The 20244-nt window shown below is 39.7% G+C and overlaps 1 protein-coding gene across 1 annotated transcript in view; it reads left to right on the top strand.

Moving 5' to 3' along the window:
• Positions 1–261: 261 nt before the first annotated feature.
• Positions 262–20244, top strand: part of Pard3b (par-3 family cell polarity regulator beta) — a 1014040-nt gene continuing 994057 nt past the window's right edge. The window contains exon 1 of the mRNA XM_027941877.2: positions 262–837. Within this exon, the coding sequence (XP_027797678.2) occupies positions 718–837 (120 nt within the window). The 5' untranslated portion in view covers positions 262–717. The remainder of the gene's footprint in view (positions 838–20244) is intronic.

Here is a 20244-nt window from a genome sequence, read left to right as displayed (position 1 = left end):
AATCTCCCGGTGGTAGCTTTCAGGTCCCGTTACAATTCCCTAGAGCTCCCAGTGCGTGTGTGCGGGAGGAGAAAACAGGGGAGAGACAGAGTTGGGGCACGAGGATCTAGGCTCCAGTTACCTGTCCTCAAGGTCCCCGCGCAACACCGCCAAGCGCGCGGCGGGGCCAAGGAACGCCGCGGCCCCTTTAAGAGCCGGGCCCAGGCCGGCTCTGGGGCCGCGGGAGCCCAGAGCGCCGCGCGCCGCAGTGGAGTTGGGAGCGGGCGCAAAAGTTTCCTCCCAACTCCGGCCTCGCGCGCCGCCGCCGCCGCCCACTCCAGCCCGGGGCCTGGGGCCGGCCCTGCCACCGTTGCCAGGGCCAGGGCCAAGGCCAGCGCAGGGCCAGGCCGGGCAGAGCCTACGGTTTCACTTTGGCGGTCGAGCAGCAGCCGCCTGGGCCGGGCCCGAGCAGCAGCTGGAGGAGCGGGCCAGGAACCGTCGTCACCGGCCACCTGGGAGGTAGCCCTTCCCGCCGCCGCCCCCTCCTCGATTCCCACCCGCCAGCGGCCTCCTACGTAGGTGGAAGGGGAGCTGCCGCGAGCCCCTGTCCCCGAGGGGTCTCCGGGGAGAGGTGCCGGGCTCCCGGGCCGCCAGCGCCCGGCCATCCCCCGAGCGGGGGCTGCATCCGCGGGGCCAGACACCTGTCGGTGGGACCCGGCGCGGTAGACCAGAGCCAGGATGAAAGTAACTGTGTGCTTCGGCAGGACGGGCATCGTGGTGCCCTGCAAAGAGGGCCAGCTGCGCGTCCGGGAGCTCACCCAGCAGGCGCTGCAGCGGTACCTGAAGACCCGGGAAAAGGTGAGCGCCGCGCGGTGGGCGTGCAGGCAGGACCCGAGAAAGGGGGCGCGGCTGCTGCGCGGGCTACCCACGAGTGCCCCGAGGCCAGCGCACCTGCCAGGTGCTCTGAGACCTGAAGGCGCTGTTAAGGAGACGCACAGCACCCAGGCGACTATTGGGCTCAAGTTGTGGCTGCAACTTTGATGTGTTGCTAACATAAGTGACTCAGGTGCCTTTGGGCGTTTGTGCTTGGAATGACAGCATCCCATCGCCCTCAATTGCGGACTCGTTAGAAATAAGCAATCTGGGACTCCAGTCCAAACTCACTAACTCGTTGCTCTTTAATATGATTTCCAGGTGATTGCAATACCCTAAGAAGTTTGAGACTCACAGGTTTAGAACTCTTTTGCTGGGACACTAGGTGCTGCTCACTTGAAGTGTGATTTTTGACCCCTTAAGGCCCGCCTTACTTAGGCTCGGTGGAGTTAGAAAGTTTATTGGTGCAAATAACACTTACACAAAGTTATAACTGATAAGGCCTTTGGAGTTTCAGCCTCATGAGCTGACCTCTTAAGGATTTGGGTAGGAATTTAGGTGGAAGGATGTCATTTGCCTGCATCAATCAGTCTACATTGAACGTGTTAACTGTAGATTCTATGAGCAATTACTAGGTGAGTCCTGCCGGGTCCTGAGTGATTATTAAAATGAGGAAGATGCCCTCAGCTCTGTCCCTGAAGTCAGTAACAAGTAAAAATTAACCTTTTTTTTTTTAAAAAAAAAATAATGCAATACATGTGCAGAAAATATAGCTATGCTCTAGAATTCACTCAGGTGTTTGGGTAATATGTGCCTTTGTGCCTTCCTTGAATGAGCACTTTGAAAGTTACCTTTTACTTTGTTGAATTCTCACATGGAACATTTTATATACCCAGAATTATCTTCAAGCAGGGCAAGTCACAAACTCTTGTTTTAGGTGCCAGCAATTCTCTTGATATTTGTTCTCATGTTATGGGATTACCTAAGTAGTGTACATTGGCCAATCTGGTGATGGAAAAATGTAAGTTTTAATTTCTTTTAAGGTCATAGGTTATCCAACATATCCAAGTAGTTTTGTTTCTTTCAAGTATATAGTAGAGGAATTTAAGAAGTACCTGTACCTTCTAAGCTTCCACTATGAATTACTCTATAGAAAAATCTGATTCTGGACAAATACATGTGTATTTTACTTTGAGCATCAATAACTGGAGGATAGTACAGTGAAAGGTTTATTGGGATATTAAGTATAATCTGTGAAGCTGAACTCTTTGCTGATAGAATTGAGATGAGGGAAAAAATTTAAGGTGGTCTATAAAGCAATATGAGAATTCACCCTTTTTTTAGCATTACTACATTAGCATGTGTTATTTATATATGTCAGTTAAAAACAGATCTAAATGTGTAACCAATTGTTTTTGAAGTCATATTTCATTAACTTCTGAAAGTTGGCTAGGGTTAGGAGTAATGATAATAGTATATCTTAAAGGATTATCTTATTAAGATAATAAATTAATTTTAATTTGTTATTAAAAATAATTTGGCCTCCCAACTCTTACACATTTAGAAGTTTACTACAGGGCTAAGTTGTCCAAATATGGAGGTAAACCACAAGCTTCTAAATAACAGAGAACTAACCAACTGATTTTTAATGCAATGTAATTTGATCTTAAAAGGTGTTAAAAACTGTTGGGATTCTGGACTGGAAGCATAATTTATTTCAGAGAATGTGCAATGTAATTGCATTGATCAGTTTACTTTTAACAGACATCACATTTTTCTGTGTTTACATTTATATGTTAGTGAATGTGACATTTAAAGGTTACCTGCAGCTTATAAATTTTTCCTCATTTTTAGCTTTTAAAGTTTCAATTTGACAAGTGGTGTTTTCCTCCTCCCCATACTCCTTTCCTCTAGTTTCTTTTTAAATAATATAATCATAACAAGGCTCAACTGATAAATGGCACTTACAATGGAACAAAAATGTCAAGAAATACTCTAATTCTCTGCTTTTATTCATTGAATTTGAAAAATAATGGAAAAAGGCCATAAATGTCAAAATTGAATTAAAAACAATTTATAATAAATTCACTTTTCTGTAAATTTAGTGAAAGATTTAAAAGATCCCCCCCCCCCACACACACAGCAAAGTTTAAGCCCTGCACTCAGTAACAACTAACGAGTATTGTGCTTATTGCATGTAGCCTCTATTCCAGGAACTTTACATATATTACATGACTTCACTCTCAAAACAATCTTAGAAGGTAGATGTCCCCATTTCACAGATTGGGGGAAAAAAGGCATGAATAGTAAATTTGAATTGGATTGCTATCAGTCATTAACAACTTCACCTCATATGTTATAGACCAGAATATATGCATCTTTTTACAGATTTTGAAAAGACAATTGCCCCCTACTGATTCCTCAATATAGCAATCCCCCTCACCACCCCAGTAATGGGGATTGAACCCATGGCCTTACATATGTAAGGAAAATGCTCTACAATTGAACTATACCCAAGCCATGGGACATCAACAAATTTCTTTTGATTATACCTTTCATAGTTCAAGTGTACATGTTATAGGGAAAGGGACAACATCTGAAACAAATATTGTAGGATTTTCAAAGCAACTATAATAATAATCCTCAGCCTAATTACAAAAAAAAAAAAAAATGGTCAAGGTCTTTTAGTCATCCAGGTGGAGAGAGCTATAATGAAGCAAACACAGTGAACATGAATTTGAGTTTTCCACTTTTGGGGGAAATATATTTTTCCTGAATAATTGGTATTAGAGCAAGGTAGATTTTAAGATTAGGATGGAAGTTGTAGTTTTTGAGGTTTAGAAGGCAGGGGAAAGCCCATAGAAGCCCTTCTGGATTTTGTAAACAGCATCAGAGGAGTAACCACCACCTGTTGAGAATAAACAAAGAAAACTGGTATTTGTGGAATGTTGGGAACCCGCTGAATCAACAGAACAGAAGTAGGTGAGATACTTAAGAACCTGGGGAACTCTTGGGAAGGCTCTAATGATATTCTGAAATTTGGGACTTTGAGGTTCCTGCTGCCAATGAACTCCATTAGAGAGGTGAGTTGACTAAGGGGTAAGAATTACAGGATGCCTTATCTTTGGATCCTGGTACTTTATCAGTGTCCTGGGCTCTAAATCCAATTTAGCAAAGTAGTTAGTGGAAAGGTGATTGTCTTCTTAAGTGGTCAAGATGGGAATCACTGAGTAATTAGTTAAATTTATCATCAAAATTACTGGTGTCACAGGTGAATGGATGATTGAATCACAACCTGTAGGGGTTCTCAATCCAGGCCTCCAATTTTAATGTTTAACATTTTGAACAGGACACATTCCCGAGTCCCTTTTGCCATTTTTTTTTTTTTTTTTCATCCAGTGGGTATGGAGTGGAGCCTAGGCATAAGTATTTCAAAGAGCACTCCAAGTTATTCCAAGCCCAGCCAGAGTTGAGAACAGGTTATCTAGCACTCATCTTTTGCTTTTGCTAAAGTTAAAACTCCATTTTAAACTCTTTTGATAGCAGATTCTGTGTCTTAGATACCTGTAAACCCCCCTTTCATTAAGTGACTGTCCCTCTATTCTTACCCTGAATCAATTATTTCCTGGGAAAGTACTCAAATTATGAAATTGCATATCATGAGTCCAAGTGAATAGGAAGAGACTCCTATAGTAATAAGAGTGTATAGTGTGTTCAGGAGTTCAAATGATTGAGATAAGAAGTTCATGAGCTAGTGAGCATGCTAGAATTTTAAAAATGCAAATGTATGGATATGACTGTATATATGAATATACTTTTTATTTTAAAATAAATATTTGATAGGCTTTTCAAAATGAAGCTTTTCTGTATTCAGCTATTTTGGAGAGTTTGTTTTTATAAGTGGAGACCAGCTTTCCAGAACTTAGAATTCTCTGATAAGACTAACAACTCCATGATTAATTGTGGGATCAGGATGTAAGTGAATTTGTGCAGTAACAAAAATCTCGTATGATATGGTGTGATATTACCCTGGAGAAGTAGGCCCTAATGTGAATTTCTGAACTTTTCAGCATGTGATGCCTTGTTACCTAAATAGGCTCTAAGGTTCTTATGTACATAGTTTAGGTCCAGACTGAATTCCTGAAATGTTTATTGTGTGTTTGACTTACTTAAGTGCTTTATTTCCTATTCAGTCTTCTCCTCTTCTTTTGTATAGAGTAGATGTTCTTCCCTGAATGTGGATAGAACTGTTTCACTATCAGCTCTAACTTGCTTTGGCTTCTACCACTGGACTAGAGTATTGGAAAGCTTCTAAATTTTTAAACATTGGGATCCTGGGGTCTGCTGTGACCCACAGACATATTTTCTTAGGTCTTAATGATCTGTTCTTATTTAGTTGTCAGTGTCTAAAATTTTTGAGATTTCACATAAAAATACAAATTTCAATCATCTTTTGGGGAAAAACAAATCAGAAACTCTCATAATACCTGGCTTTACTTTCCCACATGACAACTATCAGTTGGAATTAAGACACCTCTTTTGTCTTTAGAAGGAATTATTAATGCTCCAGTCTCCATTATTGTCCAGTGAGGGTAAATGATTATTGTTGGGTTTAACTTTTCTCTCTGTTCTTATTCTCTTACTTATGGCCCACTTAATGCATTGTTGCTATTTGTCTGGCCTCCTGGAAGACACTTGAGTTATGTCTCTGGACCTTCTCTTTCTCTCTTCAACATTTACAACCTGCACACAAGGTTTGCTGACCAGGGGTTGACTGCAGTTTGGTTCATTTGAGCTAGGGTAATTGCATTGTGTGGGATTAGGAGCCACAACTCTGATATGGAGGTTGGCATCTTGGGCTCAAATAGCTCAGTTAGTGAAGTATTCATTTCCAGGCATTCTGTGTAGAATCTTTTTGAGGAAGATGGACAAGTGGCATTAAATTTTTATGAAACTGTTTTCTAAAGAGACTGAGAGTTAAAATCATCTGAGGAATCACTTAAAAACTCAGAGCTTTGGGCCTATCTTGGAAAGTCTGCAGAAGTGCATCCCAAAAGAACCTTCTGGTATGATGGAAATGGTCTGGATCTGTGTCTAATAGAATAGCTACTAGAAACATATGGCTATTAAATACTTGAAATGTGGCTACTGCAAGTAAGGGGCTCAATTGTATGTTTTAATTCACTTTCATTTAATTAGCCACAAACAGGTTGCCTATATGAACAGTTTAGGTTCTGTGCTCTTCTGATGGTTTCTCTGAGCTGCTTCTGAAAACCACTTCCTTAAAGCCTGGATCCCAAGCAATTCTTAACTTGACATTCTTAAAGATGTTGCCACTTTGTATTGATAAGAACTTTGCTATTGGAAAAGGATCTTCATTTATTCTTTGTTGTTCAGAGGTGGAAGAGAGACTCTAAATCTGAAATCCCCCATGTAAACAGTAGGAAAAAAAAAAGCAGCTGGACTGGAGAGCAAGTCAAGGCCTGCCCCAGTTTTTACCTTGCTGTACCAGCCCGTGAATGGTACCAGGAAGAAACGGACCAACAAAGAGCCATTGAACCAATTTCTGGACCATTATCAGAACCATTTTTAGTGAAACTGAGATGCTGCTTGACTATTAAAAATACGAAATATTTGAAGAGTATGTTTCCTATATCTCATACTTTCCTGATTTTCTGCCTTCCTTACTGGCTATTATCAGTCTCTTTGGCTCTTTTCTTCCTTCCTCCACTACAGCCTGTCATTAGCATGCCCCAGGACTTAAACCTCTTCTGGTCTCTCTCTACTTATTCTGTGGTGAGTTCTTCTAGTAATGTGACTCCACATACCATTTGTATAGCTCCAGTGCAGATCTCTCCTCTGAACTACCAACTCCATCCAAGGCTCTCCTTGACACTTTTGCTTGGATGTCAGGTGGGCACTTAACACTAAAAGCATGTCCTGGTCCTGCTCTCCAAATAGACACCTCTCATAATTTAACCATGTTATTAGAAGGTGATACCATCCTTCCAGTTGTTCTAGACAGAAGTCCTCATCATCACCCTTGATGGAGACTTCTTTGCTCTCATGAGTTTCCTGTTGGGATTTTTTTTCCTTAAAGTTTTCCTACTTCTGCCCTCTATACTCCCCACTATAACTCCTTCTTAACCTGTAAGCTAGGGTGATCATTTAAAACCTAGTCAGGTCCTGCCATTCTTCTATTCAAGATCCTCTGATTGCTTCCATCTCTCTCATATGGCCTATAAAGTGCTCCCTGACCTGGCTATCTGTGCAGAAGAAAGTTAACATGGCAGACCTGAAAATGCAATCCTTAGAAAGGCCTGCTTGCAAAGCTTGACCCTTGGCTGGCATCCTGTCACTTAGATTTGTGGAGAGTTTTCATCATTTCCCTATAAGAATGTCATAACTGCACCAAAACTGTTTATGCAAACAACATGACTTTTGTTGAATACCTGCTCTATTTCAGGGACCAGGAATGCTAGGATTTTCACATGTTAAGCAGAGGGTGCCTTCCTGACCAGTCCCTAATAACAGCTGTGGTGTGGAGTCTCTAATAATTAGTTTCCCTGTTGGGTGACATTTTACATGTGCTATCACAACTCATTGCTGGGGGAATTAAGCATGTCCTGTCCACAGTGAAGACCTTTGGAGGCTTATGCCTAGTCTCCTCCAGATTTCATGTCAAATTCCATTTCCTTTGACTGATTTTGCTTTGTGTTGTTTCACTAATAAGTCATAACCATAAGCATTCCTCTGCTAAAGCCCTTGAGGCCTTTTAGTGAACCACTGAACCTGGATGTTCTTGGGGACCTTGACACTTGATATTCTACCTCTCCATTCTCATCTTCTATTACCTGTCTGTCTCTCACTCTGCCTCAGCCCCTGCCTCTCACATGTTCTCCAACTTCTAGACAAGTCCCCAACACCCATGCTGTTTTCTTTGCCAAAAATATTTTCTAACCATTGTCCACCTGTCTGCTTCCCTCATCCTTTCCATCTTAGATGATTGTTTCCTTCTCTTAGAAGTTTTTTTGATTATGCTATTTACAATTATAAGCCTCCAACCACCCTCTCTATTGTACCTGACACTCTTCTCAGAGCCACAGATTCAGCAAAGACCTCTACCTTTATTGAACTTGGTATTCTAGTTGGAGGAGATAAAAGATAAAATAAGTCTTAGCGTAAGGAGGGATGAATTCTGTGGGTAGAAATAAAGCATGAAAAAGCAACAGGGAGTGTGTTTGGAGGGGTTATAGTTGTAGGCATACAATTATGTTACAAATACACTCACATTTTAGTCAATTTGTTTAAAATATTTGTATCAATTTTTTAAAACTGGAGAATTTTCATTAAATTGGATAATGAATCAGATACTATTTCTATTAAGGTCTCATTACCCAGTTGATTACTAGTTTTCACACTCTCCCCAAATGAGCTGTTCTCAATAAGATTATCGAGATCTGGTAGCTGAAATTCATGGTTACCTTTTATACTTATTCTTGTTGCTATCCCACCACTGTGTGAATTTCTCAGAACTTATAAATGCCTCTTTCTCATTTTAGTCTTCATAAATACCTCTTATACTACCTCTTTCTGTGCTGATACCCTGGGGTTCTGGCTTTGTTCTCCATCTCATCCTGTCCCCAGATACACACCTCTAGCCCTCAGTGCTCTCCAGACCCCAACAGCTGCCTTCCTCTAGATTTCATCACCTGGAGGTCCCATTAGAGCAAAACCATCGGCTTGTCCATCTGTATCTGCTTGCCCAATCCCCCTTGGTCTGTTGCTTTGAATGGGGTGCCATCATTTAATTGGTTTTCTAATTCAGAAACATGGAAACCTTCCTCCATGGTGACCTACCCTCCCTCATCCTCTACCATATGTCCAGTTGGTCACAAAGTTCCTTTGATGCTTAGATGTCACATCTCATGCATTTGTGGCCTCCTTTCTACCCCAAGGCCACACCACTTCTCATTTCTATAGAAGGAAATTACAGCAGATCCTTAGTTGACCTCCCATTTCTACCATTCCTCATTTCCTCCAAACCATTCTTCCTGTAGTGAAAATCTAATGAAGCCCTCAGTGCTGCTGAGAATATTTAAGTGGTTCTCTTTGCTCTTAGTGAAAACCCAAACTTTGCTCCCCTGCCCAGTTTCTCTATTCTTTTACCCCCCCCCCCCCTTTAAATTCCTTTTGGCAGTTTAGTGTTTACTCAAGCTTTTCTCCATCTTTGGTAAATCCTGCCCATCCTTTGGAGTGAGTCTTCCAGTCTCCTCTTTTCTAGGATCCCCTCCCTCCTTTTCTCTTTCTGTAGCTCACAGACCTCACACTTGTGTTCCCAGAGCTCGCCATGTCTATGTTTTGGCTTTGTAAAACACACTTTATATTACACTCTTTATTAGGATCTGCTGAGTAATGGCAGCCCCCAAATCAGTGGCTTATCACAGCAAAGTTTTCCTCAGAATATGTGAAGGATTCATTGGGAGTTTTGGGGTTGTCCTGAAAATGGCAGACATCCCTTCTGCCCGAATTTTACTGGTGAGACTAGCCATGTTCTCCAAGTGCACTGGCTTGGGAGAAGTAGCCCACCTGGATATCATCGAGTAGCCGGGCAGGCTCTGCCACATGCTGCGGCCATTGTGTCTCCCCCACTACTCTGTGAACTGGTTGAGAACAGAGAGTGTGTCTTGTTTATCTTTCTGTCCTTGTTTTCAACACAGTACCTGAAACATAGTATGGGTTCCAAATATTCTTGTTAAATTACATTGAATTTTATATTTCCTTTATAAAGATGAGAATGACCTTGTACTCAGCAAAGGGTTTGTAAGTTTGAAATTGTTATATGAGGTAGACTTTTTTTCTTTTAAAAAAACACTCTAAATGCAACTTTTCTCTTGATTATCGTCAAATGCCTCATCATATCCACATTTGCTGTAGGCAGTAGTTTAGTGGTCCATTACACTGATTGTCTTGAATAACAGCTTCAAATTCTGACAGGTTGACTCACTTCTTAGATTTTTGAGACTGAGTGCTCTGTAGCTGATTTTCAATGAAGTAACATCAGAGTGACTTTGCTTCATGAAGATTTGTGCAATGCAATCTCTTAATATTTGAACAATGTTTGATTTTCAAGATAGTATTCATTAATTTCATGTTGATTTTAAGGATGATGCTAGATGATTCCCATTTTGATTGTTTCTCTATTTTTTGAAAGGCCTGATATCTGTCTTGGGGGCTGCTAAAATTAGGTCTGCCTCCTGATGCTGGGTTTAGCCATTCTTTTGATTGCAGGGCTCTCACTGGATTGCAGTGTGATGAGATTGCAGGATATCATGAAACAAGCTTGTTAAAAAGGTTTTAGTCTCAATTTAGTTTCTATCAGTCAGACGCAGTGCCAAGTATCACCTAGATATACATGGCCTATGTTGCTCCTGTCCTCTACTTCAGGGTGAGGTTATTAAACTCTCTGGGTGGTTCTGCACCCTGGCAGAGTAGGTGGTACGGCCAACTTGGAGATGGAAACAGATGACAGAAGGAATGTCCTCAACTTTTGGCTAATGTTAGCAAGAGCAGGGACCACATTCATGGGGGGAAATGATCAGATCTATTTTATTGCTTCATTTGGGGCATAAAATAAGGGTCTTCAGGGAGTTGTATTCAGAGATTTCTGGTACCTTTTAAGGCAGATTTAAGATAGATTTCACCACTATTATTTTAGATGCACGAGTCCTCTAAATATGACCTCTAAGCAACATTGTGCTATTGACAAAGGATTTGAGATAAAACTTGTACTTCCCTTTATCAGCAGAGAGGTGGCCTGTTTATGCAGAGGGGTATAGAGATCATGGGATACCTACATTAAGAATGATGGGAAGCTGAGCATGGTGGTACATGCCTGTAATCCCAACTGCTTAGGAGATTAAGGCAGCAGGGTTGCAAGTTTGAGACAGCCCTAGAAACTCAGTGAGACCTTGTCTCAAAATTTAAAAAAAAAAAAAAAAAATTGGAGGGGGGGCTTGGAGATGTATCACAGTGGTCAAGCACCCTGGGTTTGATTTCCAATACCTCAAAAGGGGAAAAAACAAAAGAATAATGGGAAATAGCTGCAGTCTCCTAATTCTATCTGCATCCCATAAAACAAAAACAAGCATTTGTACTCAGTGAGGTCTCAGACCTCCAAGTAGTACTTTGCTACCGTTTTCTGTAACAAACTTAAAGTCACTTTAGTCACTTGGGAGATGATTTAGGGAATGACTCTGAGTCAAGCGTTCATATTTTCTGCTTTGGTTATAGAGTAACATAAGTCAGGCTTCTGGACAAAGAGGGCAGAGTAGACATTATAACCAAACAGTACATATCATGATAGAGAACTGTGGAAGTGGTGGGGTAGCTTTGCTTTGGGCAAGGATCACTCTGAACTGTACCTGGGCAGGCTTTTGAAGGATGAATGGATATTCAGATTCTTACCAGGGCAGTGAAGGATGGGGAAGGGCTTGGGGGGAGGCAGCCAGTTTCTGTCTGAAGGTGGGTGTTTTGGTTTGATTTATTTTGTTTTGGAAGTGGAAGCAGGGGAGAAAAGGATAGTGTTAATGGCATGTTTCCCAAGAGTGATTGTGGGAGGAAGTACTGAGGGAAGAGTTGGAGTCAAAGCCAGGAGGCCTTTGTTATGACTAGCTAATGAGCTAATGAGCTGGAGGAGGGTGGGGACCTTGTTTGATTTGCTTTTGTATTGATTGATCTGGAAAATGAAGATAGAGGGAGCTGAGACTGGGGGTGGAGGAACTGGCTCAGATCATACTGTGGGAGTGAGTGGAACTTAGATGATTGAAACAGAAGAGGAAATGAGCTTTGGGGATTAGGGGCCAAAGCTACCAAGCTTGGGGGTTGACTGTGGTTAGGAATGCCTAGGGGGAGTTGGGGAAGAGGTAGCAGGCTAGGCTTTGCCCATTCACGGTTCAATGGGCATTTCAGTGAGTGTACCTGTGTTCTAAGCCAATGAGGCCTGGGAATACAGAGCTAAGTAAGACATGGTCTGTGCCCTTATAGTGCACAGGTAGGGCTAGGAGAGGTAGGAGACTAAGGACAGATGAAAGGGTTTATGAGTACTGTGAGGGCCTGGCTGAGATCATAAGCCATGACTTCACAGAGATGCCAATCTTCTGCATGAATTGTTCAGTGTTGAATTAGATTCTTGATTCAAGATTGGGATTTGAGTGCAGATGTGGTAACAATATGTCCAAAGGAATAAAAGTTGTTAGAATAAATTAATGAATGTATAAATAAAATCAAGGGCTTTTAGACTGTTTTCAATAGTCACATCCTGTTTGCCCCAGCAAGACCCACTCCGTACCTTCTCCAGTCTCCCCTGAGACCCAGGAGGCTGAGCAGCATCGACACTCTTGCCCTCTGGCTTTTAGTTAAGAGTTGATCAGCCCTTAAGGAGAGCCCAGCAATAGAACAGAGGATGGGCAGCTCCCTACCTGCCAGGTCATGGTCAGCTGTCTATATATTCTTTTCTAAAAGGCCATAGCTCAGGTCTGGTGACACACCCATAAGCCATTCTTCTCTGTGTCAAATCACTCCTATCCTTGGTTCCATGGGACTGAGTCTATGGCAAGGACTTAACACTGTCTAAACACTACTCCTTGATGACTTCCTGTAGCCCTGGCAAAACTTCAGAAATAATTTCTTCATTAAATTCCTAAGTGCCTAGTTTGAGCAAGTCATCTATTTCCTGACAGAATTTGGAATCAAAGGCACATAACAAAAAATGTTTTCCTTCACAATAGTACCTATAGCATCTGCATACTTAAACAACTGAAACAAAAGAGTATTTACCTTTACTAGGAATGGGGCCTTTTGAATATTGTTTTGTTTTCCCTCCCCCCCCCCCCCCCCAAATGGTGGTTGGAATATACTAAATCAATTTCACTGCCCTCTAAAGGGTTAGGGCCCATAGTTAGAAAACCAGTAGAGTTACCTGATGTTTAAAGATATTGAATGGGCCATCAGCTCAAGTGACTCTGGAAATCCCCACAGCTTTCAGATCTAGTTGTTTTATGGATTAAAACAAAGAGTGAGACTGAAGCTAAATTAATAAAGTGAAGCTTGATTATATATTCAAATGATTTTTTTCTATGAGTTATATAATGCCAAGTACCTTTTCTATATGCTAGAGATAAGATCTGGGTCTTGAGACTTGTGAATGGCTGGCATGCTGGTATATGAGCCAAGCTTCATCTTAGCCCAGAAGTCCCTGTGGCTTGATACAGTCTGGGCAGAATTGTGTTTGACTTGTCATCTCTTATTTCTTTTGTGACATAGTAATAGTATTGGTAACTTTAAATATTAGGTCTGGATTACTTCCTTTTGTAGCAAAGAGTTGAGGAAATGTGAGATAGATAAATAATCTTTTTCTCTGTATTTATAGGCACATTTATAGAGATTCAGTGGGCTTGAGTTTTGACAGCAGTGTTTGATCAGAAACATGTTCCCAGATCCTTTAAAAAAAAAATCTAACTCAGGAAATTCCTAGTTAAAAAATTTTTTTTTCTACTATAACTAGATTTGCATTTCAGATTTCTTTCCCTTTTTGTTTTTACTGAGGAAAGGCCACTTGGAAATGTGACTGAATAGAGAAGGAACACTCATTCTATTGCTGCACTAGTTTCTTAGGGCTGCATGCCAAAGTAGCACACACTGGGTGCCTGAAAACAAGAGAAATTCCTCACTATTCTGGAGGCTTGAGGTTCAAAATCAAGTTGTTGGCAAGGCCACACTCCCTTCAAAGCCACCAGCAAAGGATCTTTTTTTTTTTTTTTTTTTTTTTTTTTTTTGCCTCTTGCAGCTTCTGGGAGCCCTGGGCATTCCTCAACTGTGGCAGCATCCCTCCAATCTCTGGCTCCATCTCCACAGGCCCTGTCTGTCTATTCACCAGTCATGGTGCATTAGGGTCTACCCAATTGACCTTGTTTCAACTTGAGTCTATCTGTAAAGGCCCTATTTCTAAATGAGGGTCACATTCACAGGTACTAGTGGTTAGGACCCCAACATACTCACTTTGGGGGGAGGGTACAATTCAGCCTCTAGTAATTGATATTCTATTTAATGTATTTTTTTTTTCTTTTTCAGTAAGATATATTGGGGAAATTGTGTTGATTTTTCTGTTGCCTTTCCCACAAGGGCACTCTCTTTCTTTTTTAAAAAAAATGTTTATTTTTTAATTATAGGTGCATGCAATATATCTCATTTTTATGTGGTGCTGAGGATCGAACCTAGTGCCTCATGCATGCTAGGTGAGCGTTCCACCTCTGAGTCACAATCCCAGCCCCACAATGGTACTTTCTTTATTCCCTTCTTTCTTTTTTTTTTTTTTTCCTGCAAAATTATCCTCCAATAACCTATTTTCTGTTCATTGAGAATCAAGGTCTTACGGTATGATATCACTTATCTATATTATCTTTTTTTACATATAGAAATTTTAGTATCTGTGTATTTGTTCTCATCTGCCTCTTCCAAATATTTTTTTAGATGCAGATGGACACAGTACATTTATTTAGTTTTAACGTGGTGCTGAGGATCGAACCCAGTGCCTCACACATGGAAGGCACATGCTCTACCACTGAGCCACAACCCCAGCTCCCAATGACCCTTTTGAGAGACATATGTCCTACGCTCTTATCATATGTCTTGTGTGGTCTGCTTCTCAGGCATGGGTGGAAGCCCAGTGTCTTGTATGAATTGCATTTCTGTTCAGTTTAGGATTCCATCATCTATGGAGGTGACAGGTGGGGTGTTGGTGAGTGTTCATCACATGCTACATATGGCAGTCCCTTTCCTTCTGAGCTTCACTCTAGATGTGTGTATATATGTTCAAACTGAAGAAAGCAGCAGCTGGTGCCAGATGAGTTCCCTGGGTTTTCAGAAGGAAAGGGCTCATATTAGTCTGGGATAGCCAACTGGGCAAAGGATGCCAACTCTCCAAACAAATGGAGAGGGGTATGTGTCATGTGGCATAGAAAAAAAGAAATAGCATTGCAGGGGTTCTCAATTTGTTGACCCTAACATCCCTTTGCTCATATTTTGGAGGCTCTGAAATAGTGGGTTTTTGTGCATTACACCAATTTTATATTTACCATATTAGAAATTAAGCCTAAGAAATTTAAAATATATTGATTTAAAGTAACAGGTTCATTGTAAGTTATTTTATGAAAAAATAACTATTTTCAGAAACATATCACCAAATACCATTCTTGCCAATCTCTTTATATTTGGGCTTAGTAGATAGCTGTATTCTCAAATCCACTTTTTCATTCAGTCGATTTCAATATGTTTTGGTTGAAACATACTAAGAAATCTTCCCTCACCACAGACATGTAGTTGGAAAAGGGAGGCATTTTAATAGCTTTGTTGGATAATTATAGATAGGCTTTTGGTAGGTATTTTACACAAAGTTCCAATAAGTTTGATTCTTTTTCTCCATAAACCAAAATACATGTATTATATCATAACTTCTGTGGGTCAGAAGTCTGGCCAGCACTTTAAACTGAGTCCTTTTCTTGAATTCTTACCAGACTGCAATCAAATGTCAACTAGGCTCTGTCTTCATCTGGGGGCTTGACTGTAAAGAACTGCTCCATGCTCACCATAGTCCATGGGGAAGGTGGAACTGGTTCTGTGGGATTGAGGGCCTTGTTGCTTGCTGGAGGCCACCCTCCTTTCCTTCTTAGAGGCCACCTGCAGTTCCTTGTCCTGTGAGCTTTCCCAATTCAAGTGCTTACTTCATCAAGTCAGCAGAGAGTGTCTAGAGTGCATGAGCTAGCAGGATGGAGTATTATAGGACATGCCATACTCACAAGACAGCGTCTCCACATGGCTTCTTAAAGGTTGGCTGCAATGTGGAATCTGAAACCATACCAGTGTAGTTTTTTTTCATACTCTGTTATAATCCATTATATTGTATTGTTTGAATAGATCATCTATCATCATGAAGTTTTGTTTTTGACACTATACATTGGTTATTTGGAAAACATCGATTGAGTTATATCAATCTTTTAAAATGCTAACATATTGTTATGCAATATCAAAAAGTTCTAAGTAAGGAAGCACAAAGTTGTGAATGCAGGTTTTCTAAAATTTAAAATATTTGCTTTATTATTGATAACAAATACTGCCATTGGTTGTCTTTGAAGTGCTCAGTTGCACATAATAATTCATTTTCAAGAAATATCTGCCAAGTCTCAGATATAAATTACTATAGTTTATCTGAGAGTCATTTTTCTTTTCTTTCTTTTTTCTTTTTTTTTGCAAGTGGAAATGGTACTCCATGGAAAAGGTAGGTCTTGATCACCTGAGGTGACCATTGTACCTGAGGATGCAGCAGAAATATTTTAGATGTACTTTACAAGTGTCATATGATGTTTAAAGCATGAGAAATTAATAGCCAAGAGTTGATAACATTTGTACTGCTTCATCAAGGGCATTTTTAGGTTAAATTGGTGCCCTTTCCCCCCTTTAATTACAAATGAGTGACAGTAAACAATATAGTAACTGCTGGAATAGCTTAGTGTTGCTGCCTTGATCCAAGCTAAGACACTAGCAATTTTACCCACCATTGCTTTTCACCAGCAGTGTTAGTGTCAATGTAGTTGTTCAGTGATAATGAGATTCCCAGAGTTATTCAACACGTTGACTAGTTCAGCACTAGTGTTTGTTGATAGGCATTTACATTTTAAAATTTCTTTATTTGGTATGAGCATCAGTTAGTCATAATTCATTTATAAGGAAAAGTAGGATTCCTTAGTTGGGATGTTAAGTTGGTTTTAATGTTTGTAGACGAGCCTTTCACATGAGGAGTTATTGAGTCATTGGAAAGTGGCTCTGCCATACTTTTCCACAGGCACTCCACAGTGTCAATTGTTCAAAGCTTCTTTGGTGTCTTGGGTATTGTGTGTGCTTCTCTGGGTAATACAACAGCTTGCCCTGTAAGATGTTGCAGTGGCTTTTTCATTTCTACTTTGAAAAAATGTAACAATGTTTGTCTTTTAAAGTTCTCATCATGTCTACATTTAAAAAAATCAATTCCTTTAAATTTTTAATGTTGGTTTCAAAATGAGGCTACAACTGAACTATTTGAAGATACTCTATTGCATAAGACACAAGAAGGCAACATAGTATCTATAAAGACAAAAGTTACATTCACAATTTTTATTTATCATTTTTTCCCTCCAGTTCTTTATAGGAATCAGATGGCTCTAATGTGTCACTTTGATATTTTGAGTGTCTTTAGACATAGAATAGCTGTGGCTTAAGAAAGCAGGCTTTTAAATTTCCCCATTTCATGTTGGATTTTTAAATGTTAAAATGTACGTGACATAAAATTTACCACTGTAACAGTTTGTAAGAGTTCGTTCCAGCACCACGAAGTTCATTCACATGGTTGTGCAACCATCTTTACCATCTACTCCAGAACTTTTTCATTTTCACTAAACAGGAAGTCCATATTCATTAAACAATATTTCCCTATTCCTGGCTCACCTCAACTTCTGGCAATCACCATTTACTTTCTGTCTTATAAATTTGATTACTAGAGGAATTTCATAAGTGGAATCATGTAATATTTGTCCTTTTGTGACTCATTTATTTAACATGTCTTCAGGGTTTTTCTGTGTTATAATCCATGTCAGAACCTCCTTCTTTTTCAAAGTTGAACCATTTCACATTGCAGATATGTACTATGTGTTGTTTATCCATTCATCTTTTGAAAGACACTTGGGTGACTTCTACCTTTTTGACTGTTGCAAATAGTGCACTGATAAAACACTGGTGTACAAATACCTTCTCCAGTCCCTGCTTCTGATTCTTCATATGTATGCCCAGAAGTGGAATTGCTGGATTATATAATAATTCTACATTTACTCTTTTGAGGCACCCCATGCTCTTTTCCAGAGTTGCCACACAATTTTACATCTCCCCCCCCACCCAGCAAGGAATAAAATTTCAATTTCTTCATGTCCCTGCCAACACTTAACTTATTATTATTATTTTTAATAATAGCCATCCTAATGGGTTTAAAGTATTCAATTTCCTCTTTTGAACCAGTAACTTGTCTTTTAATATAAAAATTCAAAGTTACTTTAGAATGAAAGAGAAAATTCTAAGTCAGATTTTTCATAAAATTAGAACTTTCAGAAGAATTTTTTAAAAGATTTAAAGTATAGTAAATTTGTGAGAGGATTAATAAAAGGGGGAAATAACCTTTTAGGAACAAGGAAATTTTTGGCCTGAGGATTTCCAGGGGTTCACAGACTGTACTTAGAGTGCTGCTGCTGAAGTATTGTAAATAAATTCACTATTCCTAAAGGTTTACAAATGTATTTCTTAAGAATGTTAAAATATTTTTCCCCCAATTTCTACCAAAGATTTTATTTTACAACAACACAAAAAGGAATGACAAACCAACCTAGAATTATGGTTGGGAAGGAGGAATATTATATCACTGATCTATGTAGGACCAGGAACAGAAGGTAGAAGTAAGTCACACTGTTCTAACAACAAATATTTTAAGTCTGTTCTTAATTTTGAAAAATATTTTAAAGATCATCCTATGAAAGGTGTATGTGTGTGTGTGTATACACACACACATGAATCTTCAAGTTAAGGATTTCTCTGAAGCAGTAATTACAATTATTTTAAATGTGTTAAACTGGTGTTGGGGCATTCTAGTATAAGGTTGCCTAGATTAAGAAAGTAAGAAATTAGTTTCTGTTGGATTAGATGATGATATGAAATGATTGAAACCCTATTAATGAAAAAACTACAATAAAAGTTATGCACATTATTTTGTATTTTATAACCCCGAAATATCTTTACTCAAAATGACATACCAAAAATTTCAACATTTAAATAACAGTATTTGCTCTTCCATCAGCCTTCCATTGAACATTTGAAGTGGAGGAGCTGAATCACAGCTCACCTGAGGCTGGGGGCCGCTGGACATTTTGTACTTTCACCACACGGTTTATAGATTCAGGCACTCTTGGAAAGCACTGCTTTAAATATCTTGAATTTTCTCCATGTGTATAGCCCATACTTAATTTTTCTAAAAACGAAAGGTGGTGATTACTCATCATTTTACTTTAATGTAGACACTGTTTAGAAATCATAATGCCTTTTTGTAAGTTCTATTTATAGTGTTTGTATAGTGTATATGTTTAAATAACAATACATAATACTATATTATGTTACATTTCAATGTGTAGGCTGAAATGACCAGATGGATATGTAACACATAGTAATCATCAGTTGGTTGATGGATATCCATATGATCGCTGGCTGTGGAATAGTACTGTGCATTTCTCTGCAAAGTGAATATCCTATATCCACAGCATGGGTGGTCTTTCATGCTGCTTCCTGGCATTCTCTGCTGTGTCTTTTTTTTATTATTATTGAGTGATTTGTTTAGGTAGATGGTTGTGTAATAAGATAGTGTATGTCTTTGTAATTATAAATTTGAAATAAATTTTAGTCTTTTCCCCTTTGACTTTAACATCACAAGGTATCCAATTGTGAATACCATTTTAAATTGTTCCAGGCAGCAATAATGACAATCAACTTGTGTGGGGGGGTGGGTGTGGGTGGGGAGAGCCCTGAACAAACAAAAACTACACATTTGTGCAAAAAGTGGTGAGATAGTGCTTATTGTGGGGATGCCTCTGCTCATAATGCCCATTGCTACTCTAACTCAAAGTTCACTAGGTCAAACATCCATCAAGATGACACCAAAGAAATCTTTTTGCTAAATATGTCTCGTTTTGTCTCCTAAAAATTGAGTTGAGATCTTAAAAAGTTGGTGGTTAAAGAGTATTATGGGACTGCAAGAGACTCAGAATAGTAGTTCTGATGATTGGAATTGTCTGCTGAGCCATGATGATAGAGCCAAAATATTGGGTCCACTTTGGGGAATGCACCATCTGAAAGGGGAAAGATTTTATAGATGGAGGCTATAGAACCACCAAGTGTGCAGAAAACCATCAGCTCAAGTCAGTGTGAAGAAAAGCTTTCTGTACTCTGAATGGGGAGAACTTTGTTTCTGAAGAATGTTTGATTCATCACTCCCAAGAGGTGCCACCAGGGAAGTGTAAAGAATTTGTCCACATTTATGAAGGAAAGAGCTCTAAGTCCCTTAAGGATCTGGATCACACTCCACTTCTAGCACTGATGTCAACTTTAGCATTGATACACATGCTACTTTTGCTTCCTCCTATCTTAGCCCAGTAAGGATCAGTGGGTAGAGTGAAGCTTGCCAACTTATTTATCCTTCTGATCATGATGATGTCCATCTCGCTGGAATAATGGACTTGATTTCAGCACACAGGTTCTTGAGAACTGAAT

Source organism: Marmota flaviventris, chromosome 11, assembly GCF_047511675.1.
Source record: "Marmota flaviventris isolate mMarFla1 chromosome 11, mMarFla1.hap1, whole genome shotgun sequence".
In the NCBI taxonomy this organism is placed as follows: Eukaryota; Metazoa; Chordata; class Mammalia; order Rodentia; family Sciuridae; genus Marmota; species Marmota flaviventris.
The sequence above is the reverse complement of the archived record's forward strand: the minus strand, read 5'-3'. Positions and strand labels throughout refer to the sequence as shown.